This window comes from Maylandia zebra, linkage group LG23, assembly GCF_041146795.1.
Source record: "Maylandia zebra isolate NMK-2024a linkage group LG23, Mzebra_GT3a, whole genome shotgun sequence".
NCBI lineage: Eukaryota > Metazoa > Chordata > Actinopteri > Cichliformes > Cichlidae > Maylandia > Maylandia zebra.
The window spans coordinates 33,446,578-33,471,769 of record NC_135188.1 but is presented as its reverse complement, the minus strand read 5'-3'; the positions used below and the strand labels follow the sequence as shown (position 1 = coordinate 33,471,769).

Genomic DNA, 25,192 nt, shown 5'->3' with positions numbered 1-25,192 from the left:
TTGGGGTAGAAAAGTAATTTTCAAAGAAAAATTAGATGTAGGAGAGAAATAGATCTGTTGCCTTTTTTGAATTAAACTGTGAGAAATAAATGTAAATATAAATGAATAAAATCCAGATTATCCTATAATTATAAAACTGAAAGCTTTTTGGTAATTGAAGGATATTTTATTTATCAATTTAATTTTTGGTTTTACTATGGACCCACAATATTTTTTTTTTGGTTTTTTTGTTTTGTTTGTTTGTTTGTTTGTTTTTTGTTTGTTTGTTTTTTGTTTGTTTTGGGTGGTGTAAAATAAATTCAGAGTATTGGAAAAACAGGAACTTTTCTGTCCTTCAGTTGTTTATCTATCACTAAAATACTTTGGTGCAGGATGAATGGCCAGGGGAGAGATCCTTGTTAGTAGAAAAAGATGCAAAACGTATTAATATACAGTTAAAAGTCCATCATTTATGTCCTCCTTTACATTGTCCAAAGCAGTTCAGCAGTCCGGATTGGAGTCGTTGTCGGCCGATTTTGGATCCCGGACCTTACTTTGACAGCTCTGATTCGTTCATGTTGACAACGTAATCCCGCTCTGACTCGGCTTACTTCAAGTTTGACCTTAACGTCTTCCCGTAGTCACGTATACTTTGCACTCTGGGATGCAGAATTTAACTAGCCGTAAATTGAGCAGAAATTCTACACGCAGTCCAGAGCACAGCGCTCCCGCCCCTGACACCCAACCGGCCAATAAGCGGAGTGGACGTTCTCACTTGTTTTGTAGTGACGCACGGTTCGCGGACTTCGTTCGGAAGTTTCTGTGTGTGAAAGCAAAACATCCATGCGTCCGTCTGTTTTCTTCCGGGTCTCGGTTGTGCTGGATCCTGTACCAGTGGTCAGAAGTCGAGAGGCTGTGTAAACCCTGAGGTGTTAGGAAAGCAGACATATTTTAATAATGCTGCACAGGTAGAGCTAGACTGAAAAGATCACATGACTCCCTTACTTTTCAAGTTCCAAACACGACATCCTCTAGTCCTGTAGTAATAATAATATTAATAATAATAATAATAAAGTTTCACTTTCCTTTTCAATTTGCACTGATGGTCGTGTAGGTGGAGTTACGTGAAGCGATCTTAAATAACTTAAACGGCTAAATTCCAGCCTGAACAGTTATTGGTTGAGCTTTACATAACTTCCACTTACTACACGGACCGAATGAAGTGGAGCGTACAGCGTGCAGAGATGCGCCGGGCTGAGCTATCCCCAGTATGACCATGGAGGTGACAAGCACGGGCGGCAGGCACAACCCGCTGGCAACTGCCAGCTTTTTTTCAAGAGTTTTTTTGTGGTAAGTGTGATTTCACGGCGTGATCTAACTCTGACCGAGCGGTGAGGTAATCAGTTAAGAACAACAAACTGCTGATTTCATGCATACATGTTTGTATATCGTTTTAATTGTGGTTTTTCTGAGTTAACTAGAACTATGAACCCGTTTACAAGGGGATTTAATCTGTGCCAGGATGCATTTTTAATTGAAAAAAATAGTTTCTCATAACTTGATCACGCATTGAAAAATCAATAGGATTAGCCCATCCCAGCAATGCTGTGCCCCACGGACCACATGAGGCAAGCAAGAAATACTTCAGAATTTATTCAAAAGCCGGTGTTTACATGCTTCAGACCATAATAGTGGAAACTGAGACTGATTACTTTAATTCAAAGTGGGTAGAATCACTTCCATACACTGAAAAAACAAAACAAAACAAAAAACTCCTGGGTTATTTTATTAGGTCATAAAAAATACTAAATCCACAGAAAGTATGTGCAGCTTTTCGCTGTGTGTATTATTTCTGTGCATTTATTTGTGGAATAGATTTTGAACAGCAGAGTTGAGTCAGGTAGCTCTGGACTTGTTTGAGTTTTTCAACCATAACTCATGAATGGGAAAAGCAATTGTAGGCTTTAATGTAGCCCTCATGGTTTAAACTGGCTTAATACATAGTATGAGTACCACACAAACAAATACTACATAGATATGTGGTTGGTCTTTTGATGTCTATATTGAAAGCATTGAGTAACTGAGTAATAACTCACCTTCAGAATGTTCAAAGTGCACTTCTTTCTAGATACCAAGGGAGGCTTCACTACACATGACCAGAGAATTATTAAACTGGGAGAAGCAGAAAACTTTGCTATGTTGTTTCTGATACGTCTGCTTTTCCCCTCTGCTAACCTGACATACACTGAATGTCATACACTGAGACACCAGGCTATGCAAACAGGTGCTTATTAACAGGTGCTTTTACTGCCAGAAAAACACAGAGTTAAATTAAGATGAACTGTCCCATTATACTGTTTTTTTATTCTCTTAAAGTTAAAGTTGGGTGTTTTTTTATTGTTAGTATTTTTTTGAAAAACGTGGTGGATATGGGATGGTGTGTGTGTGAGTGTGTGTGTCCAGGGAAGGCGGACTTTGACGGGCATGCTAATGTGTGTGATTTAAGCCAAGTTGATCTGTAAAGCTAATTTTTTAAAACCCAGACATCAGTAAAATATCATAAGTACAAAAAGCCGAGCAAACTTTTTTTGCTTTTTATCGTGGGGTATCGTGTGTAGAATTCTGAGGTGGAAAATGAATCGAATCCTTCTTTTGGAATAAGGCCGAAATATGGAAAAATGAGGGACAGGTGAAGCGCCATGAATACTTTCTGTCTTTCTATTTCAGCTGGTTAACCCCTTTGCTGCAGCTTGGCCAAAAGCGAAGACTTGAGGAAAATGATATGTATAGCATCCTTAAAGAGGATCAGTCTGAAGCCCTGGGAGAGGAGCTACAGAGGTACTACACTGCTGTGTTGCATTATTGGATCACTAACAAAAGTCAAATCTGAGAGACTGAGAAGATGATGGCTCAGACATAGGTCCTTACAATTTTCTATGACCAGTTTGAGAAGAGATTTATTTTTGAGTCAATGAGTAATGTGGTTATGCATACTACCCAAATAACCCATTTCACAACATGTGATTTAGTCAAATATTGCCTTGAATAACATTAAAAAATTCTTCTACCCAGGAAAGTTATGGGTTAAGACCCTATGGTTTTGTTGTCACTTCCTTTACATGTAGCTGGATGGTTGGCCTAGCACCAGAGGTTTTTGAGCTCTTGATCACTTTTAGTACTATTTATGAACTGGTCTTTTAAGCAGTCCAGAAGAAGAAGCGTTGTTATCTATTTATGATGCAAAAAAAGTCATTTCTGGCCAGTCTACCACAGTAGAATAATACCCCAAAATATTTTTCTGGAGTCTGCCATCTATTGATGATATTTCTGTTTGTATTCACCTCTTCAGGGGTTCATTTCCCCTGGTGAATTGTACAAATATGATCTGTAGACAAGCAGGTAGCTGTTGGTGCTTTGCCAGGAGAGACTGCATGCTTGTTCAGTAGCTGTGTGTTTCTTTGAATTGCCAGGGAGTGCTGCCGTAGTGTGAGTCACACCTGATGTGTTATTCTGACAGGTCAATCTACTTATTCCTGTTTGATGTATTAACTCCTTTCACAACAGGCCAAACCCAACCTTAGGCCTCCCTGAAACATGCCGATGCTCCCAACAGGCATCCTGTCACTAAAAATAACACTAAAAGTTCAACAGAAAGAGCTGTAATAAAGCTCATTACTTTTAAATAATTCAGTTCCATTTTATCACAACAACAGCCAACTTAAAGCACCTTGTATTGTAAGGTAAGACCCCATAATACTACAGAGAAAACCTTAACAAGTCAGTGACCCCCTTTGAGCAAGCAGTTGGTGATGGTAGGAAGTCCACACTTAAATTTTGCTTTTATTTTTAACTTAGTTTTAATAGTTTTTAATAGTAATTGTTATAAAATTGTTAAAGAAGTAGCTTCTTTTTTGCCACACGTGTAAATGTTCCCAGCTCTCTCAGTCAGAAATGCTAACCAGCTCTCTGTGCCATTCATTTGATGAAGATGTAAGTGGCAGTGTCACTGGTGGATCATTGAATTGCTGTTTGCCATTCCATTAACCTGATACTTCTTGTAACAAATGAGTATGTTGCCACTGTGCGGCCGTATGGTTCTCATTTGGAAGGTTTATTTGCTAATGATTTTTTTAAAATGTTGGTGTGACTATATCCTAAATAGTTACATTGCCATTTGTTGTTCTAGATTGGTCTAAAGATCAATGTTGTGTCTAGATTGACATAAAATGTTGTTTGCTTAACTTCAACTTATAGTGTGTACTTCTGTTTGTACCAGAGAAGTTGTACCTTTCACAGTTACCTCATAGGTTAGCCTAATCTAATAATCTCCATGTTTATCTTGCAGATTTTGGGACCGTGAAGTTAGACATGCTACAAAGGAACTCCTGAAGCCAAAACTCACCAGAGTCCTTATAAAGTGCTATGGAAGGTCCTATGCAATGGCTGGGATATTTGTTTTTTTCCTGGTATGTCGACTGGTCATGTGGAGGTGTCAGATGAGTTATTTGTAATGAAATAATAAGCATGCTAATGTACTCAGAGACCTTTCTTGTAACAAAAATTGGCTCAAATATCTAGCAGCCATTTGAACCCATTTCCTAAAGTCTGGGAAAGGATGAATGTAAGCTTGCATTCATTGTCTTTGTCATAAAGGAGACAATCAAAGTGATCCAGCCACTTCTTCTGGGGAAGATAATCCTTTTCTTTGAGAATGGTGACCCCGATGATCAGAGAAGTCTTGGCATGGCGTATGTTTACGCTGCTGCGATGTCCATCTCCACGCTTGGACTGACTATCCTCCAACATCTCTACTACTATCATGTCCTAAGAACAGGCATGAGGATTAGAGTGGCTATGTGTCACATGATCTACAGGAAGGTCAGTGAAAAATCTGTACAAATGAAGAGTTGTCAGCTTATCTCTGTCAGAAATATGTTCCGATGGATCCATCTATACTTGTCGGTGTTGTGAAAATTGTTTTTTGAGCAGTTAAGTAAAATTCCTCTCATCAGGCTCTCAGACTCAGTGCTAAATCCATGGGACAAACAACCACTGGGCAAATAGTGAACCTCCTTTCAAATGATGTTAATCGTTTCGATGAGGTAAGAGAATCATGTACTCAAACACATGATGAGATTATTTAATTGTATTTGATGACATTTTTAAACCAAGTTGTGCCCTTAACATCAAGATCTTCACACAGATTTGTAAAAAATTGTAAGGTTTGGACAAGTTGTCCAGCATGTTTTCTGCACGTCAACAATCATGCTCTCTATAGATTACACTTAATCTGCACTACCTGTGGGTGGGACCTCTCCAAGCAGTGGTGATCATTGTTTTCCTTTGGTATGAGATCGGTGCCTCGTGCCTGGCAGGTGTAGCAGCCATCGCACTCATGATGCCGATACAAACCTGGTTTGGAAAACTCTTTGGCATCTTCAGGTATGGACGAAGAATACAGAAGCTGGACATTATTGTTTCTGACGATAACGTTCTTTTATTATGCGCATTGTCTGCCTGTTTTTATACAATTTTGATTAGATGGTTTTTTTAGCCTCTAATGGACACAGTGTAAATGGTGCTTATATTTGCAGGAGCAAAACAGCAGTCCTTACTGACAACAGAATCCGTATCATGAACGAAGTGGTATCTGGTATCAGGATAATCAAGATGTATGCCTGGGAGAAACCGTTCTCAGCTCTGGTGACTGAAGTCAGAAGGTAAGAACTACAGGTTTTATGAAGAATCAGCTAATTTTTTAGAGGAATTTCTTCTTCTTATAATGTGCTCCCATAATAATTATGAGTATAAACAGTGAATCAAAAACTGTCAAAATAAATATTTTAATAAACTGACTCGTCATCCTGCAGTTTTATGATTTGGAACGACCAATATGATTAATGCTTCGACACATGTGGAAATGAAATGAACTGAAAATATCAGACATGTCTTTAGCTGTCTTTTAAAATAGTGAACAGGACCGATAAACTTCAGGGGCATAAAGAAAGATCATACCACAGATCAGGCTTGCTCCATCAGCCCAGGAACTTTTCTCATTTGCCAAACGAATGAGAAATGTAGGGTTCACATAATGTGTGGTTTGTCTGGAGGCGGAGATCCATGTTGAACCACTGTGCTCTTCTGGAACAGCGGAGAACTGGTCCTATACATGTAAAAATCAAAGGAACACTTTTTGATGAGATTATAGCATCAAGTCAGTTAAACTTATGGGAATAATACAAACTGCTAAGTACCATTTTGAGCTGCTGCAGTGATATTTCAACAAAATATATATTTTTCAGCTCTATAGGTTGATAATTTTCATTTCGATGAAACAATCTGACATCCTTTCATTCCTTACACAATACACAGTCCATAGTGTAGTCAGCATTGATATCCAGCATGATTTTTCCTATATTTTTTTAGTTAGAGTATACAGTTGAAAACATCCTTTGGTGTGCCTAATGTTTTATGTGTGCTTATGAGTCTCCTCATCAACAAGAACAAAGAGCTTGAGCATATAAAGTTAGGCATGTCTGGGAAAATGTAAAGAGATTTCATTAATAGCATGATCTGTATTGGATTTTCTTATCTCTGCAGAGCTCATCAATTTCTTTAAATCACTGCAATCACAGTTTTTTCTGGTAACCTCTTAGGGCCCATGGGAGTTCATATGGATTAGCTACAAGAAGAATTAATCAGAATTAACAACAAGGAGAATTCCTTATTGCTTTGATGTACTGCTCTTAAAGAACAGCTTAGATTTGTATTAATTCATTAATCCTCAACTTTCTCAGCATTGATGTCTGGTTAATGATAATCCTTTATGTTTGCTCTGCACTTTATATGTTAACTGTCACTTATTGTTCCCATCAACACCTTCTGAGATTCTTTGAAAGAAACCCACTCAAAATCAGTCCTTGTGACATCAAGCAGTAATCCATTGTAGCCTTCAAAACTTTCCATCCATCTTCAGCTTAAATGTACTTAGAATAACCACAGAGGAAATTTGTCACTACTAGTGACCAGCATTGAATGGGAGGCTCTGCCTTCTTCATTCTGATTTTAAATACTTACCACGTGTAAGTCAGAAGTCTCTATTGGGGTGATATGGTATAAAGAGGTTTGCTTTACAGAAGCCAGTATTTTAATATTGGCCATGTACAGACAGAGAGTGAGGAAGTCGGTGAAGCTTGAACTTTTGGTGTGGATTATACAACAGCTCAACATTATTTTTCTGTGTGAAAACTTGGGTTGCATTGTAGTCATGATTAATTCAGGGTTACAGTTTCAGGAAGAAAAATGTTTTACAGTCAACCTTCAAGTCTCAATGAGTCTTTGATAATAAAGACTTCTTAAGATATCCACAGTTACAAAACTACTAAATATGTAGTAAATATGAAGTAATGTGTACATTTGGATTCTAACACAGGGTTGATTTATGGTGAAATGGTTTGTCTATTTTTATATTTTAAATGGATTTTAAGTTGGGTTTTTTTTTAATGATTTGTAGAGAAGAGACAAAACCCTTCATCTTGATCAAAACACAAAACAAAGAACGTTACGTTCTTTCCGTCAAGCGCAAGGCCTCAGGCTTCGGGGCCTCTGCAGATGCTGAATCATTACATTCTTGTGAGAGGCCCCGCTCTGAATGTCCTTAGGGCCTCTAAGGACATTCAGTGCGGGGCCTCTCACAAGAATGTAATGATTTGCTTTGGTACAGCCTGTACCAAAGCTTTCGACAAACAATTTTTTTTAAAGCTGTTTTGCTAATGTTCTAAAGTAAGGTCAAATCTATAATTAACTGTCATTTTCTGCTGAGTCAAGCTAAATGTATTCCCAGTATTAGCATTCCATCATTACCAAACGATATGTTGACGCTATGCTGGACTGAGCCTTTGGTCAAGCAAACTAACACATGATCTTGGTGTTGCATGAGATACATGCAACACCAAGATATATTGCCAAAAGTTCTTGCTCGTTTGCCTTCACACGCATATGAAATTGAGTGACATCCCATTGTTAATCCATAAGGTTTATTATGATTTAGGAGTATATTTATGGGAATTTTTAACCATTTTTCCAGAAGTGAGGTCAGACACTGATATTGGATGAGAAAGTCTGGCTCACAGCCTCCGCTCTAATTATTCCCAAAGATGTTCTGTCAGGTTTAAGTCAGGACTCTGTGCAAGCCAGTCAAGTTATTTCACATTAGACTCATTGATGCATGTTTATTTGGATGTTGTTTTCTGCACTGTTGCACAATGATGTTGGAACAGGAAGAGGCCGTCCTCAAACTGTTCCCACAAGGTTGGGAGCATGAAATTGTCCAAAATGTCTTGTTATGCATCAAGAGTTAGTTTCACTGGAACTAAGATGAGCCCAACTCCTGAAAAACAACTCCAGATCTCACCGCTCCACCAAATTTTACACTTGGCACAATGTAGTCAGGCAAGTACTGACAGACTCGATACACGTACACTACCGGTCAAAGGTTTTAGAACACCCCAATTTTTCCATTTTATAATTGAAAGTTATGCAGTTTAATGTTGCATTGCACTCTGAAGTGAAAGCATAGTACAAATAAGCAATTCAAGTAAAACAATTATCATGGAATCAATTTATAGACCAAAATGTATTCTATAATTCCACCTTTGGCAGCTGAACACACCCGTGGCATTCTTTCTACAACAGAGATCAAATATTCTTCAGAAAGTTCTTCCCATATCGGTTGCAGAGGTTCCCATAAATGTGTGGCACTTTTAGGTTGCTCTGCTTTCACTCTTCTGTCCAGTTCATCCCAAACCAGTTCGATGGGGTTTAAGTCTGGAGACTGGAGACCACTCCATGTTTTCCAGCTTACCATCTTGTTCTTTGTTCCTGAGGTAGTTCTGGCATAGCTCGGACTTTTGTTTTGGGTCATTATGTTGCAATAGGATGAAACCCTGACCAACTAGAGGGTATTGCATGGCGCTGCAGAATGCTGTGTTAGCCATTTTGGTTCAGGGTGCCTCTCACTCTGTACAAGTCACCGAGCTGGAATCCAGCAAAACAGCCCCAGACCATCACACTTCCTCCTCCATGTTTGACAGTTGATGCCACACACTGTAGAGCCATCCTTTCGCGTACGAAGATCCTGCGTGATGAACCGGTGATTTCAAATTTTGATTCATTGCTCTATAATACCTTCTTCCAGTCTTCAGTAGTGCAGTGGCGATGTTTCATGACCCAGGCAAGCCTCTTTGTCTTATTCTGACGTCTTAGCGATGGCTTTCTTCCTGCAGCTTGTCCTGTCAAACCTGCAGCTCGAAGTCTTCTCTTCACAGTTGAAACTGAGACTTACTATGACCATTATTAAGCTGTGTTTAAAGCTGTTGCCCTGTTAGCCACCGATCACGGAAGCTGTTAACTCTCAGAAACCTTTTTCTCACCACAAACTACTTTTTGCAGTACAGTGCTGTTCAGCTGATGCTCACGAGGGCATGGTACCACAGTGTGTTCCAACACTGCTTTCATGCAGGCAGAGGGGGTTGTAAGTAATCCAGAAAAGCTGGAACACCTGTAAGAATTAGTAGCACCAGCTTTCAAGACCTGATCAACCTCCATTGCTGCACAACAGCTTTAAATTGTTAACCCATTTTGTGTTCCCTGAAAAATACCTTTTTGTATAATTTGAAATGTACATTATTTTTCATTTTTTTCGAGAGTAAAAAAGGGTTATATAAGAATCAGTCCATTTACCATCCAGTGACCCTGTTCGGTGATTTTACGTTGCCTACTGTACCACTTCCTGGCAAAAAAGCAGAAAACTCAGAACCACTGTACTGCCAGATTAAAAAAAAGTTTAATGCAATTTGTAGAAGCACAGCGAGGATAAACTTGACCTACGTGTATCGACTAGAGAAACTTCACGAGGGTCTAACATTCAAACTGGGAAGCTTAAATACAAACTTAAAAAGACAATAACAACCACCTGTGTGAGAGGAAATAAAAAAAACAAAACAAGAAGCATCACTGTAAATATATCAAGAATCACATATTATACGTGATAAACCTTGTTAACTCAATCTTTGTAGGCTAATAAATATAAGACCACAAAATACAAAAAATGCACAGAAAATATGTGATAAAGACATGAAAACTGTGGGAAGGAAAAACACAGGAAGGAAGCTCTGGGAGAACCAGGTTCAGGGAGGGGCAGCCATCTGGTGCAATTGGTTGGGGGTTAGGGGAGGAAGACAGGATAAAGACATGGTGTGGAAGAGAACCAGAGATTAATAATAACTAATGATTAACTCTAGAGTGGTGTATAAACAGAGGGTGAAAAGAGGTTAGTGAAGAAGAAACACAAGCATAAATTAGGTAGGTTTCAGGGCCAGGGTCACCTGATCCAGCCATAACTATGAACTTTATCAAAAAGCAAAACTTTAATGCTAATCTTGAAATCCAAACTGGGGGCTGGTTCAACAGAAAAGGGCCCTGAAAGCTGAAGTCGCTCTATCTACTACAATAACCAAGGAACCACAAGTAAGCCTGCAGTCTGAGAGCAAAGTGCTCTATTGGGGTGATATTTAAGATAAGATGAGGCCTGATAGTTCAAGGTCTTGTATGTTAGTATGTCTTTGCACTCTTCATGGTCTGATGAAGAAAATAATTATTTAGACGTAAGTATTTCAGTTGTAGTCATTTGAGCATTCTTTTTTTTGACAGTGGTGTGACACTCTAAATAAAGTCTTCTGATTTTACATATTAAGCCTCCCTATGTTCTTCTTTACTCCTAGGAAAGAAATTCATCAGATATTAAAAAGCTCCTACCTGCGAGGACTCAACATGGCTTCATTCTTTGCCAGCAGCAAGATCACAGTGTTTGTCACCTTCACTGTCTACGCCCTCCTGGGCAACACCATCACTGCCAGCAGTGTGTTTGTCACTGTATCCCTGTATGGTACAATTAAGCTCACAGTGACCCTGTTCTTTCCTCTGGCCATTGAGAAATTGTCAGAGACTGTTGTGAGCATTCGCAGGATTAAGGTAATTCTGTTCTTTCATAAATTGGAATACAAGTAACAAAACCGTAGCTGATATCTGTCATTAGTACCATAATGACCGATTTACTACTTTTCTATTGTCTAAAAAGTTCAGAGAACTTTACATAACAAAAATCGTGTTGACTTAATGTTACGGTTCTCCCTGAGCCTGGTTCTGATGGAGGTTTCTTCCTGTTAAAATGGATTTTTTCCTTCCCACTCTCACCATGTGCTTGCTCATCTGAGTAATCTGATTGTTGGGACTTTCTCTGCATTGTTGTATTGTCTCTTTAGGTTACAATATAAAGCATGTTGAGGCAACTGTTGTTGTGATGCTTGTTTGGTGCTGTTGAACTAAAATAGAATTGAAATTCATGATGTTTTCCATCATGGAGAATCCATCTGTCAAATAGATCCTAAAGTGATGTCCAGATTGATTGCAGATATTGTAACTGTCCTGCAAAAAAATGGATAAAAGATTGGTGGTGACATCAGAACTCTTTTTAATCTTAAATGTAGTTGTTTCTAAATTTGTGGATAGGTAAAGCAAGAGAACTGTGCTAATTTAGTTTATGTTTCAAAGCACGTGTGTCCATTAAATATCTTTCAAGAATTTTCTCGTCCTGGAAGAGCTTGAAAGAAAAAATCTCGCACTGCCTTTGGAGGGAAAAATGGAGAACGCTATTGAAATTGAGGCACTGACCTGCTACTGGGATAAGGTAAATGTTAAAGTTTAAAACTCATATTGATAATGAGTCATCTTGCATAATTTTAAATTCAAAATTTGTGCATTAATTAATACATTCTTCTTCTTTTTTTTAGAGTTTGGATGCACCATCTCTGCACAATGTTTCCATCACAGCAGAGTCACACCAGCTTTTCACTGTGATCGGACCAGTGGGGGCCGGAAAGGTCCGCAACTGACTTACCATTTAGCCTTTAGGTCAGAACATTGAGTATCAAAATTGTGTTTTCAGGGTCACATGTTCATAACATCTGTGTTTTCTTCAGTCATCTCTGCTCAGTGCCATCCTGGGAGAGCTGCCTTATGACACAGGCACATTAAAGGTCATAGGTCAAATAAGCTATGCAGCCCAGCAACCCTGGGTGTTCCCTGGAACCATCCGCAGCAACATCCTGTTCGGGAAACAACTGAATCCTAAAAAGTATGAGAGGGTCCTCAGAGCCTGTGCTCTGAAGAAGGTGAGATATAATGCTGCAAGTTAACCAGTTCATGTTAGGCCAGCAGCTCAAGGCGAACCGCTCTTTACCCTCTGGTGTAAAATCTTACAAGGTGGGTTCCTACCTATAGAAAATGCTGATTAGCTCCAACAATATGATCAGATGACCTTGATAAAAGCCAGCAGCCTTCAAAAGTCAATTATAATCATATTGATTAATTGCATTGTTTGCTATAGTTTAGGAGCAAATTCTGAAATTTGACTTTGGGACGTCACATCTTTTCTTGAAAGTAAAGGAGTATTAGTTGTGCTTTTCTTTTATGTCTCATTTGAAGTACAGCTGTGGTCAGAAGTTTGCATGCACTCATCCCAGGCATGAATGTCATGGTTATTTAACTGTTCTTTTTCTATAGTGGAATGATTGTACAGCACACATCTTCAATAACTTTAAAACAAGTTTAAGCTTTTATTTGGGATTTTTTCTAATCTATGGATCAAAAATATACAAACAACCTCAAATATATACTCACCAATTTATTGGTGTTCATTTAGCTGTATTTAGTTCAATATCACTTTGCAAGTTGCTCTTCAAACAGACACTTTTGGAGGCCATCAATGATCTTCTGGTGGATTCTGTCTAGATATTTTGACCACTCTTCTTGGCAGTTTGTTTAAATTGGTTAGTTTCCTGGTATGGAGCTGGCCATCCTGGGAGAGCTGCCTTTGAAAGCCTCACCTTTGTTCCTCTAAATATATTGTGGTCTAACAGCTCAGTCTTTCTCTTGTCTGACCATAAAACATTTTATCAGAAGCTATTTGTTTGTCCATGTGGGGGAACAGCAAATTTCACTCAAGCTTGAAGGTGTTGACTTTGGAGCAGGGCCTTTTTTCTGTACAATCGTTTAATTCTGGAAAAAGAACAGTTCAAATAAATCATTAAAAACTCAAAATTATCATGACATTTATGCCCTTGATGATTGTAGGCAAGTTACGCCTCCATTGTTTCAAATTCAGGACCTGCAGCTGTTCCCAGATGGAGATCTGACACTGATTGGGGACAGAGGGGCCACACTCAGTGGGGGACAGAAAGCTCGTGTCAACCTGGCAAGGTACATGGACATCATGTAGTAAGAACGCTACCTAGAAGAAAACTTACACGTATTGTATCACCGTGACGCATTCAAATGTTAGTCTGAGTTTCTAAGGAACCTAAACTAGAGGCAACAAGTAGCTAGATGTTGGGGTGCATGTATTTTTACCCTGCATGCACACACTTGTGCTGTTACATTTGCTATAGTTTATGTGAAAGTTCAGTCTTTTTCCTGACAAATAAGATTCCCCCACTGTGTGTCCTTGTTTTCAGGGCTGTATATCAGGATGCAGACATCTACCTCCTGGATGACCCTTTAAGTGCTGTGGATGCAGAAGTTGGAAAACATCTTTTTGAGCAGTGAGTAATAAAGAGTTCGGTGCTAATTATCTGTATACCCTGATTAATAATGGTGTCGAGAATCGTGCTCATGCTCGACAGTACACACTGCATGATTGAAGTTCATGTGAACTGTTTTAATTCCATTCAGTTCAGTTTTATTTATATGGAACTATTTCAAAGCAACAGTCACAAACGTGCAGAAACCCCCTCTTATTTATCAAAATCAGGTGTATCTGTGGCCTGCTGAAGAACAAGTGTCGTATCCTCATCACACACCAGCTCCAGCATCTGAGGACGGCTGACCAGATCCTGGTCCTCAAGGAGGTTTGTCCCCCTTTATGCTGGTTTAAGTAGGCAGGGGATAAACATGTTTGCATTGACCAGTTATAGTTTGTTACTCTGAGGTGTGTAATCTCTGAGAGTGAGCTCCAGCACACGTTGATCTCCAGTCGTCAGGTGAGATTTCCGTTTCCAAATTGTTATTAATTTTTTAACTTACAACACAAAGTCTCTGGACCAGATGTGTTAATACAAAACTACTCAGAAGTTAAGGAAACATATTCATTCAGATGAAAAATCTAATTCAGTTTGTCAAAAAACGCTTCAGCTGGAGGAAAGAGATCCAGCATTATGTAGAGTGATGTTGGGAGGTTTAGGTTTAGGTTAGCTTAGGTGACGAGCTGAAAAGTGTCAGGGATAAACAGGCAACGCGGCTTTGTGTACAGTTCCAATTAAATCTCCTTGATCCCCTTTTTAATGTGTTCCCCTTTGCTCACAGGTTCTGCATTTTGTAGAAGGAGCTTCACAACTGATTTTTAATGGTGGTTTTCCAATTTTCCAAATTCATAGAAATGATTTTCTCCGAAGGAAGGCGTTCCTTCAGATGAGCCTTTTTGACTTTTTTGTTATTAAGTACTGAAAAACACATTGTTGCTCATTTTCATTATTTGTTTCTCCAGGGTCATGTCATGGTCCAGGGAACCTACAGTGAGCTGCAGACCTCTGGCCTGGATATTGTGTCCCTGCTGAGAAGTGATGTGGAGGCACATTCAGTTGGGTCATGTTCGGTTGACCCAGACAAATTGTCTTTACGCAGCCAGTGGACGATTTGCTCACATGGGTCACACTGTTCTTCCAGCAGCCTCCTGCTACCAGACAGCAGCTGCACTGATCAGCTTCATGTAGGTATATTTCCAAAAGATTAGATTAAGAGTCCCCACATAAATGGCAGCATTTTGTAGTCACCTAATTACAAGGATGGACAGAGGTAGAAATGAATAGTTTGGGTTAAAATAGACCTGCAAGTCTATTATCACTAAACTTGTTTTATTGTTTTGCAGGTTGAAGTTGCTCAAACTATTACAGAAGAAACTCGAGCTGAAGGAAATGTTAGCGGCCATGTTTACCTTAAGTACTTCACAGCAGGCTGTAACACTTTGGTGTTAATGGTCATAATACTGCTCAGCATAATAGCTAGTGATGGCCCGCTTGAAGCTGGCGCTCCGGAGCGTGTGTCGAAAAAAACAACACACTGGTTCAGAAGCACTGTGTCGAGGCTTGCTTCGTTTGGCAAAAGTCACGTGACCAGTGACGTCCGAAGCTTCATTACGCACGTAACTGCTTCGGTACCTGATTCAAACGGATATAAGGAAGTGAATCATCCACGGGATTCGTGGAGTGTGTTGATGGTGACAGAGAGCGAAGAGGTGATCATTCCACTGACAGATATGGAGCCAGCGAGGAAGAGAGGACGTTCTGGCGTGTGGGAATATTTTGAGTTGATTTTGCTCAATTCATTTTATCTGCCGAAGTGAAAAACTTGAAATGTCCAAAATCATGTTTTCATAATGTAAATATCATTACAGCATATGACTTCAGGAACACTTCCATGTGAATTAAAGCTAATGAAGACTACAAAAATGTATTTGACACTATACGTACATTACATTGCTACACAGTTTAGAAAATCATTTTGTTTATTGTTTTTAGGTGATAGTCTGCAGGACCCAGGAATACCTGCATATCTACCAGCTTGCAGTGTGGTTCCTGCACTCCACAGCCTCTTCTGTTCCATGCAAGTGGATTTTCTCCAGGGCAGGAGAAACTATTTCTAAGAAAAGAAACAGACTCAGCCAGCGCACAGTAACACTAATCCTCTTTTTAAATGTAAATAACAAAAGGGCTACCTTACATTGATCATGTTTTTACTTTGCAAGTTCTTGATTAGGGGTGGGTTTTGATTATCGCCTTTCTGATTACAATCCATGCTAAATTGAATAAAGTGATATTGATTCATTAAAATCCCGTGTCGATTTGTAAATTAACGTTATTATGCCTGAAACGCCAGCATCTCAGGTTAAACCTCACAACATGTCGTCAAACACCATGCAGCTAAAACAGTAACTGGGAGCAGGTTTACGGATTCTGCATACAAACGTGAACACAGAGCGCGGACCCGACGCGTCAGAGTCAGATTTTGGTGCGTCGTCGGGTCCGCGCTGTGTTTGCCTCTTTTTTTTTTCCGCTGGCTTCTGCAGCTGCAGGTTTCATAACTCTCTGTTTACATCTCTAATTAAGTCTCACATGTGTCAGCTTTCTTTTAATAGATACGAAATTATGGATATATACTGATACATGACCAGAATTGTAATATTTCTGACTGAGGCAAAACTTTCCAGATTCCAATCTAATTGAATCGGATCCTGTATCGAATCAAAAATGATTCTACAAATCAGTGACGATGCAGCCGTACTCAGCCCCCTAAGCATTTTCCCTTTCCAGTTCACAATCAATCCCACCCCTAGGTCAAAAATATGTATAGGACAATTGGCCTCATCTAATATTTTGTATGAACCTGTCCAGCTGTCCAGTGATTAAACGACAAGTAGATGGAGGCAGGACTCCACAGCAGGGGCATACTCCATAATGTGCTGTGCATTCTCATATGTATATTATATATATTGCTCACTTATTGTATTTACCAACATCAAGGAGTTATGAGCAAAGAAAGGCCACCATAGTGCATGTTTAAATAGGGAAAGTTTATTGATCAAAATGTATTACGCAGATACGCATTACATTTTTTTCAGCCCCCCAATCGAGAAAACAAAACCAATTACATGTTCAAAGCAACGGAACGGTGGCCCAATATCAGAGAGAACTCCACTCTTGAGTGAGCAGTGATAATTGAGCAGTCCGTTTTATTTTGCAGATTCAAGCTGCTCTTCAAAATTTTCACCACCAGATGTCACCGGAGAGGACTGTGTTGAAAAGCTTCGAGTAATGAACCGTTTTTCAATACAAGCTTCAGTGCTTCGGAAAGCTTCATTTGGCCATCACTAATAATAGCTGAGGTAAGCCCCGACCCTACAACACCCTTCCTGCACTCTTTCTGTCTCCAGGTGTTACCTGTCTGTATTAACTGTTATCAGTATTAAATCCCTCACTGTACAATCATGTGGAAAAGTCATAGTGACTCTAACCCAGGGGTGGGCAATCTCAGTCCACGAGGGTCGGTGTCCCTGCAGGTTTTAGATCTCACCTTGGGTAATCACCTGAATCACATGATTATTTCGTTACCAGGCCTCTGGAGAACTTCAGGACATGTTGAGGAGCTAATTTAGCCATTTAAATCAGCTGTGTTGGTTTGAGGACACATCTCAAACCTGCAGGGACACCGGCCCTCGTGGACTGAGATTGCCTACCCCTGCTCTAACCTGACTTAACCTTCCCACCCTCCCACACATTTCATGCAACTTGGTTTCCTCATGCTGTGTTTCAAAAATTGATCTAAAGAGAGGTCCGTTTCAACAGGTTGCATATATCCTGCAGGACTGGTGGCTGGTATATTGGTAAGAACTTTACCAATGTGGATATTTTTAATGGCAAATACAGTATGCAATAGCTTAACTTTATACTGTTCATTTGACAGTTTTTTAAATGAAATTAGATCAGTTATCATTTCGTGTGTACCTGATTGAATTGTCTTGTCATCTGACAGGGCAGGGGAGGAGTTTTCTAACAGCACAGCCACTGCTGTTAGCGTGGACAGTGGAATGGATGTTACTAGCTCATTTCGAAAGTTTGATCTCACTTTTTACCTCGGTATTTATTCAGGTAAGCCTATAGTTATAGTAATACCTATAGTTCTTGTTAGAGTCTTCAGGTCTAATATCTAATATAGTCCTGCTGTGTTTACTTTTAGGTTTGACAGCAGCAGCTGTGGTCTTTGGTTTTGCCAGGAGTTTGGTGATATTTCACGGGCTGGTGAGATCAGCTCAGACTCTGCACAACAGCATGTTTAGTGCTGTTCTCCACACCCCGGTTACCTTCTTTGATGTCAACCCCATAGGTGAGGCCTACACAGAATTTATTTTAAATTTAAGAAAAAGCGTTGAATTACATCAGGGTATATCCTGCCTTATGCCTTTGACCGATTGGGAGTTTTGCCTATAGTTTTACAAATAACCCAGTCTATTTCTACCAGGAAGAGAACTGGAGTCAAAACACATCCCTGACATATTCCAGTGTTGTCTGAGTTCTCCAAGATGACATTGGCCTTAAACCTCTAAAAAAAGGTCTATTAAGTTCAGTTCAATCCAGTTTTATTCATACTTGGCACTCCAAGTTAGAACAGCCACATAAAGGTGCTTTGGGAGGGAAAAACTCTCTTTTAACAGGAAGAGATTCCTGGTAAAACCAGGCTCAGGGAGGAATGGGGATTTTCCTCCCCACTTTCACCGAGGTGCTTGTCATGAGGCAACGTTTCAATGAATGGTGAAAGCATTGATTTGTATGGTGTAAAGCTTCATGTTCAGAACATAGACAGCATAAAGATGGACGTAGTGATATCACCCACTGATTTTGGATTGTCCAGGTAGCTTCAATGTTAGCGTCTTGCTAGCATTAGCCCACTAGAGCATACAGTACACACTAAGAAAAAGGACAAAAATTACACTTGCCTACATCCTTAACATGATAATGGTGCTGGGTGCAGGGCTGACATATCTTTGCTTTTACTGATTGAATGATTTATAGTCTTCTCTTTATATAATGTTTCTGTTCCTTTTCCCTTGTTTCAGGTCGAATACTCAACAGATTTTCCAAAGATGTCAGCCAAATGGACTCCATGCTACCTATCACTTTTGTGGACTTCTATCAAGTGAAGACTACTATATGTGCTATATACACACAAGACTCACTTAAAAGGATCCTTCAGTAATTTGAGTATTTCTGATTATGCGATGTTGTTTTAGTTGTTTTTACAGAATGCTGGCGTTATCGCGGTGGCAGCCTCAGTCATCCCTCTCATCCTCATCCCTGTTGTTCCTCTCCTAATAATCTTTCTGTACTTGAGAAGCTTTTACCTCCGTACCTCACGTGATCTCAAACGTCTCGAGTCAACAAGTGCGCTTATTTTTATTACGATCCTATCATAAACTCATCATTTTAAACTGTAGGTTCAATGACGCTGGCTGTTTAACAGTTTCTCACAGCTAATCTTTTCCTACAGCGCGGAGTCCAGTCTTCTCCCACCTGTCCTTGTCTCTTCAGGGTCTTTCCACCATCAGAGCCCTCAAGGCTGAGGAGAGGTTAAAGAAGGCATTTGATGCCCATCAGGACCTGCATTCAGGTTTACTCTTTATGAACTCTTTATGGATGGTTAAAACTGAGATTTTCTAGCTGATTTTAAAGGAATTTCAAGCGATAAAGAAAACTACTCATACTTCCAAGTAGAACTGGAATTCTGGATAATTTGCTCTCAGTCTGTCAATGAATACCTTCTGGGAGCATATTTGTAAAGGCATTTTCCCTCTTAAGAAAGGTTATCACAGGTCAATTCAAAGTTGATCATTTGCTCAACTATCTCTCCTAAGAGGCCTTGGGAAGATAAGCTATGCGTCTCCAGCTGAAAAATAGTTAAAAATGTTGTAAATCAGTAATGATAGTGGAATAATGATAGCGAAGAAGCCTGGAAGACTTTAATTCAGTTTTATTTATATGACAACAGTCACCTCAAGGTGCTTTATATTGTACAAATCGCTTTATAATAAATTACATGTGTGAGATATTTGGGTCTCATGAAATGTCTTGTAAAGTGAACCTGCTCAAAAGATTAACCTGGTCATCTTCTTTATAATGAAATGCATTTTTTCGTCTCGTTGCAGAGGCGTGGTTTTTGTTCCTGATGACCTCCCGCTGGTTTGCACTACGCCTTGACAGCATTTGCTCCATATTCATCACTCTCACAGCATTTGGCTGCGTCTTACTCAGACATGGTGAGGAACTAAGGCACCATGCAGACAAACTGTCTCACAACAGGTGCCTTATATTGTAAGGTAAAGAGTCTGTAACGATACAAAGAAAACCCCAACCATCAGAGGACCCTCTTAGAGCAAGCACTTGGCGACAGTGGGAAGGAAAAAATCCTTGATTTATTTTATTACAGCGATTATGTATGCTGTAGGTATTAAAGGTACTGTACAATGTTTTGAATATCAATCTATCAGATTCTAATTTGTACATGTAAATGGAGAGTCCTCTTCACACACTAAGGTTAGTTATGGAGTTCCACAGGGTTCGGTGCTAGGACCAATTCTGTTTATATTATACATGCTTCCCTTAGGCAGTATCATCAGAAGACATAGCATACATTTTCACTTCTATGCAGATGACACCCAGCTTTATATATCTATTAAGCCAGATAACACACACCAATTTGTTAAAATACAGGAATGTCTTAAAGACAAAGACTTGGATAACGTCTACTTTTCTGCTTCTAAATTCAGATAAAACTGAGGTTATTGTACTCACCTATAAAAATCTAACCCTCCAGTAACACTGAGGAATTTTGGAGTCATTTTTGACCAGGATATATCATTCAGTGCATATATGGTAAACAAACGTGTTGGACTTCCATTTGCGGAATCTGGTTCAAATTAAAAACATTCCGTTTAAGTGATGCTGAAAAACTTACTTCTAGGCTGGACTACAATTCCTTATTATCAGGATCTCCTAAAAACGTCCTAAAAAGCCTTGAGATGGTCCGCAATGCTGCAGCAAAGATACTGACAGGGACCAGACCAAGAGAGCACATTTCACCGACACTGGTTTTTCCTCATTGCATCCCTGTTAAATCCGGAATCGAATTTAACATACAAGGTCTGGAATAATCAGGCCCCATCTCATCTTAAAGACCTAATAGTACCCTATCAACCCATTAGAGCACTTCGCTCTCAGACTGCAAGCTTGTTTGTGGTTCCTAGAGTATTTAAAAGTAGAATGGGGGGCCGAGCCTTCAGTATTCAGGCCCCTCTTTTGTGGAGTTTGTATTCAGGACAGGGCTCTAGACTAACTTTTTGCCATGGGCGTACTCCTAACTTTAAAAAGTTAGGCGTACCGGCACAAAAGTTGGGCGCACACAAATTTTATAATAATTTATATAATATAATATAATGTGTTTTTCTGGATACACTGTGCTTTTTCAGCATTCAAAGATTGATGACACCGTGTCAGAGCACTGGCTATGAATTTCAGAAGGATCAGGCCTTAACTTAACAGAAAAGTTAGCAATAGTTCTTTTCCTATTACAGCTACATCCACGTCTGTCGTGCCTAGGCTGCTCACTAGGGCTGGGTATCATCACTGATTTCTATAATCCATTCGATTCCGGTTTTCAAAGTCCCGATTCGATTCAACTTTTAGCCTCAGACAGTCAGAAATATTATAATTCTGATCATTTATCAGTACTGACTTCATCAGAATTGTGAACATCACAGCAGAGGCCTTTGTGTGAAAGTAACTGAGAATAAAACACAGATTTTCCTGGTCTGGCTTTTTATAGCAGATAACCTTAAAAATATTCTACAATGTTCTGCATATAAAGTTTAAATTTCTTCAGTATTGAACAACAGAAAAAATAGGCTTTCTTGTCCGAGGTCATTTAAGTGAAAAAAAGAAAAGAAAAAGACAGCAGCCACAGCGCTGTAAACAACGGTAGACTGGTGGGCAATAAGTGAATGAATAATACAGAAAACAGAGATTGGAGACGGGAAACTGTTCTTGAAGTACAGAGAGAGATAGAGAGAGAGAGCTAGCTGTGCATGAAGTGTGATTTTTTTTTTTTTTTTTTTTTTTTTTTTTTTTTTTTTTTTTTGCTACCCGAACAGTTGGTCGCACAGGTGCAACCAATTTTTTTTTTTTTTTTTTTTTTTTTTTTTTTGCTACCCGAACAGTTGGTCGCACAGGTGCAACCAATTTTTTTTTTTTTTTTTTTTTTTTTTAGTGGCACCACTGAAAATTTTGGTCGCATTTGCGACCAAATTGGTCGCACTCTAGAGCCCTGATTCAGGAGACAGACAAACTCTACTTTTAAGACTTTTTTTTTTTTATAAAGCATATATTTAGGGATGGATGAGTTAACCCTGAATTTTCCCTTAGTCATGTTGCAATACCTCTAGGCTGCTGGGGGCTTCCCATGATGAGTCTTTTTCTTCACTCTTTATGTGCGTATACACCACTCAGCATTTATTCATTAGTTATTGTTCATCTCTGGCTCTGTTCCAGGGTGTGTCTTTGTCCCGTCTTATTCCCTGCACCCACAGTCAGTCATGGCAGATGGCTGCCTCTTCCTGACCTGGTTTTGCCAGAGGTTTCTTCCTATAAAAACGGAGTTTTTCCTTCTCACTGTCGCCAAAGGATTTGCTCGTGGGGGGTCACATGATTGTTGGGGTTTTCCTCTGTATTATTGTAGGGTCTTTACCTTACAATATAAAGTGCTTTGAGGCAATTGTTGCTGTGATTTGGTGCTATATAAATCAAATTGATGTGAATTGAATTGAATCTGTGCAACAGGTCAAGAATATATAATGTAGATTAATAAGATTTGCCATAAATGGACGTTTATTAAAACCTTTACTTAAACTATTAAAAATAAAGGAAAGAAAAACCAAACAGTTCCACAACTTTTAAACCAACCAGCCCCTTAGTGGGCTTGGGGTATTTAGCAAACTAAACACAATTAAATGTTTAATTTAACTGCATTTAGTTTGCTAAATACCCTAACCACACACATTTAGTTAATGCAGAAGAAAGTCCTGAACTAGCCTCTGATTTCTGATCATGTTTTGGATCCATTAGGCCTGGAGGCTGGAGAGGTGGGCCTTGTGCTGACCTATGCTGTAACACTGATAGGAAACTTCCAGTGGACAGTGAGACAAAGTGCAGAGGTGGAGAACATGGTAAGAACTGAGTGATGACATTTTGTATTTCCAGTTTTTTTTGAATGAATGATGTTGATGAAAATGATGTTGGTGGGTGAAGATAAATGTACTTAATGGACAGTTACATGGAGCAAAGTTTCCATTTCCCTTAATCCTCTCAAATTTTGATCATACCTCATTTGTACAGAAACTTTGGACACTTGACTTCTGCACTTACAGTAAAGTATGCTGTACAAATTATAAAGCCCTTTGTAGGAACGTTGGAATTTTCGGTTTTGGGGTTTAAAAAATATAAAAACATCCTGATGCCTATGAATGAACGTTAACATAGGCTACAAAAAGCATAATTGAAAAAGACCTCTTGGCTTTTCAGATGACATCAGTGGAGAGGGTGGTGGAGTACACTGAGCTAAAGAGTGAAGCACCCTTAGAAACTCAGAAGCGTCCTCCCCCTGATTGGCCGAGCCAAGGAATGATAACCTTTGATCGAGTGAACTTCTTTTATAGCAAGGATGGACCACCGGTCCTCAAAGACATCAACGCCACGTTTCAACCCAAAGAGAAGGTGACACATCGGTTTGTGGAGAACAGCTGGTTGGGGTCTGAGTGATGATCAGCTGTTGATGTTTTGTGTCCTGTGGGTCAGGTTGGTATTGTGGGTAGAACAGGAGCGGGGAAAAGCTCTCTGGTCTCGGCTCTGTTTCGCCTGGCAGAGCCCCAGGGAAAGATCTACATCGACGGTATTGTGACCTCTGAGATTGGCCTACATGACCTGCGCCAGAAGATGTCCATCATTCCTCAGGTACAACATCAGATGACACTTCAACTGCCTGAAGAAATACGTAGTTACAATCTCACTGTTACAATAATGCTATCCATTTCTGTTATTCTTCTATTAATTGAAACTGCTATATCATTTATTTTCAGTAAATTAAACTCAAAACACAGATTTTCAAAGTCATACGATACTGCGTGTCGTTTCCAAATCCATATCCGGTACATAGAATTAATGACGTAGCAGAGTCTACTGATTTTTCTCCCTGACTTCTCTCCCCTCTGCTCCCCAGGACCCAGTTCTCTTTACTGACAGTGTGAGGAAGAACTTGGACCCTTTCAACCAGCACACTGATGAAGACCTGTGGAAAGCTCTGGAAGAGGCTAGTATTTAATTAGCACACCCAGATTTGTCGTTACTGCCCACAGACCAGCTACAGGTTTCTCCTCTCCATGTTCACTGCAGGTACAGATGAAGTCTGTGGTGGAGGAGCTGCCTGGGAAGCTGGAGACTGTCCTGGCTGAGTCAGGCTCCAACTTCAGCATGGGCCAGAGGCAGCTGCTGTGCCTGGCCAGAGCAGTCCTGAGGAAGAACCGCATCCTCATCATCGACGAAGCCACGGCCAACGTTGACCCAAGGTCCTCCAGATACATTACCAGTACAGAGAGCTCCTAGACATCCAGGAGCTTTCTCAACACACTTTTCCCACATGATTCTCAAAGTGTTTTTCTTGTTGTTACTGCAGGACAGATGAGCTGATCCAGAAAACCATTCGGGAAAAGTTCAGAGACTGCACTGTGCTCACCATCGCTCATCGCCTCAACACCATCATAGACAGCGACCGTATACTGGTGACTCAGCTATTCCGACTGTAGCTTTTTAATAAATTCATACTGTTAGAGTACACAGATATGCAAAAAATGTTCCTGTGTTAACTGTTACACCACCGTATGTTTTCTCTTGGCCTAAGGTGCTGGACAGTGGCACCATCCAGGAGCTGGACTGTCCTTTCACTCTACTGCAAAACAAGGAGGGTGCTCTCTACAAGATGGTGCAAGAGATGGGCCAGGCTGAGGCAGCGGCTCTGCTGGAGTCAGCAGGAAGGTGAGGTGAAAAAGAGTCCCCTTAAACATGGCTGAAAAATCTGCATCCACACAGTTTCCATGCTTTCCAGCTTATGACAGCAGCCTGAGCAAAATAATTTACTTTTCTGTGGCTGCTACAACCAGGTGAGGTCTACTTCCAACAAGTCTCTCTCACACCCAAACAGAGAAGTTAAACTGTGACGTGGAGTGAAACACTGGAATCAGCTGAACTCTTGCAGCAACCTCTGAGCACCGCGAGCTCCTCCTGCCTCCAACTGTGTGCAACGACTGGGGCGTTTGATGTTTTTTATGCTTTGATCTTATTTGATCTGTGTCTGTTTTTAAGTTATGTTGAAATCATAAATTATGGTTACATTGTCACATGTGAACAAGCTACTCTGTAAGATCTGTAAGCTTCAGAATTTGACCTTGAATTCCCCAACCGTTATACTTTTTGTACACGAATTTTCATAAAGTTCATGTAATTTGTAA

The 25,192-nt window shown here is 39.8% G+C and overlaps 1 protein-coding gene across 1 annotated transcript; it reads left to right on the top strand.

Annotated features, from left to right (window-relative positions):
- Nucleotides 1-1,226: 1,226 nt before the first annotated feature.
- Nucleotides 1,227-25,192, top strand: LOC105941198 (ATP-binding cassette sub-family C member 4). Its single transcript, XM_076879989.1, has 31 exons — nucleotides 1,227-1,329; nucleotides 2,707-2,817; nucleotides 4,325-4,445; nucleotides 4,633-4,857; nucleotides 4,992-5,081; nucleotides 5,258-5,421; nucleotides 5,574-5,699; nucleotides 10,761-11,010; nucleotides 11,618-11,725; nucleotides 11,829-11,918; nucleotides 12,018-12,209; nucleotides 13,202-13,296; nucleotides 13,551-13,637; nucleotides 13,847-13,943; nucleotides 14,579-14,800; nucleotides 14,960-15,095; nucleotides 17,419-17,470; nucleotides 17,620-17,735; nucleotides 17,824-17,970; nucleotides 18,701-18,780; nucleotides 18,875-19,025; nucleotides 19,132-19,251; nucleotides 19,787-19,897; nucleotides 22,758-22,858; nucleotides 23,214-23,405; nucleotides 23,487-23,642; nucleotides 23,908-23,997; nucleotides 24,081-24,253; nucleotides 24,361-24,466; nucleotides 24,586-24,719; nucleotides 24,886-25,192. Exons 1-31 carry the CDS (start codon nucleotides 1,250-1,252, stop codon nucleotides 24,899-24,901), a joined length of 3,939 nt encoding a protein of 1,312 aa, XP_076736104.1. The 5' UTR covers nucleotides 1,227-1,249; the 3' UTR covers nucleotides 24,902-25,192.

What these genes read in the sequence shown, in the direction of transcription:
- LOC105941198 (XM_076879989.1), top strand. Translation starts at nt 1,250, where the DNA reads ATGACCATGGAGGTGACAAGCACGGGCGGCAGGCACAACCCGCTGGCA. An exon ending in CTGGGAGAGGAGCTACAGAG is followed by an intron (nt 2,818 to 4,324) that starts GTACTACACTGC and finishes TTTATCTTGCAG; the next exon opens with ATTTTGGGACCGTGAAGTTA. An exon ending in GGAAAACATCTTTTTGAGCA is followed by an intron (nt 13,638 to 13,846) that starts GTGAGTAATAAA and finishes TATCAAAATCAG; the next exon opens with GTGTATCTGTGGCCTGCTGA.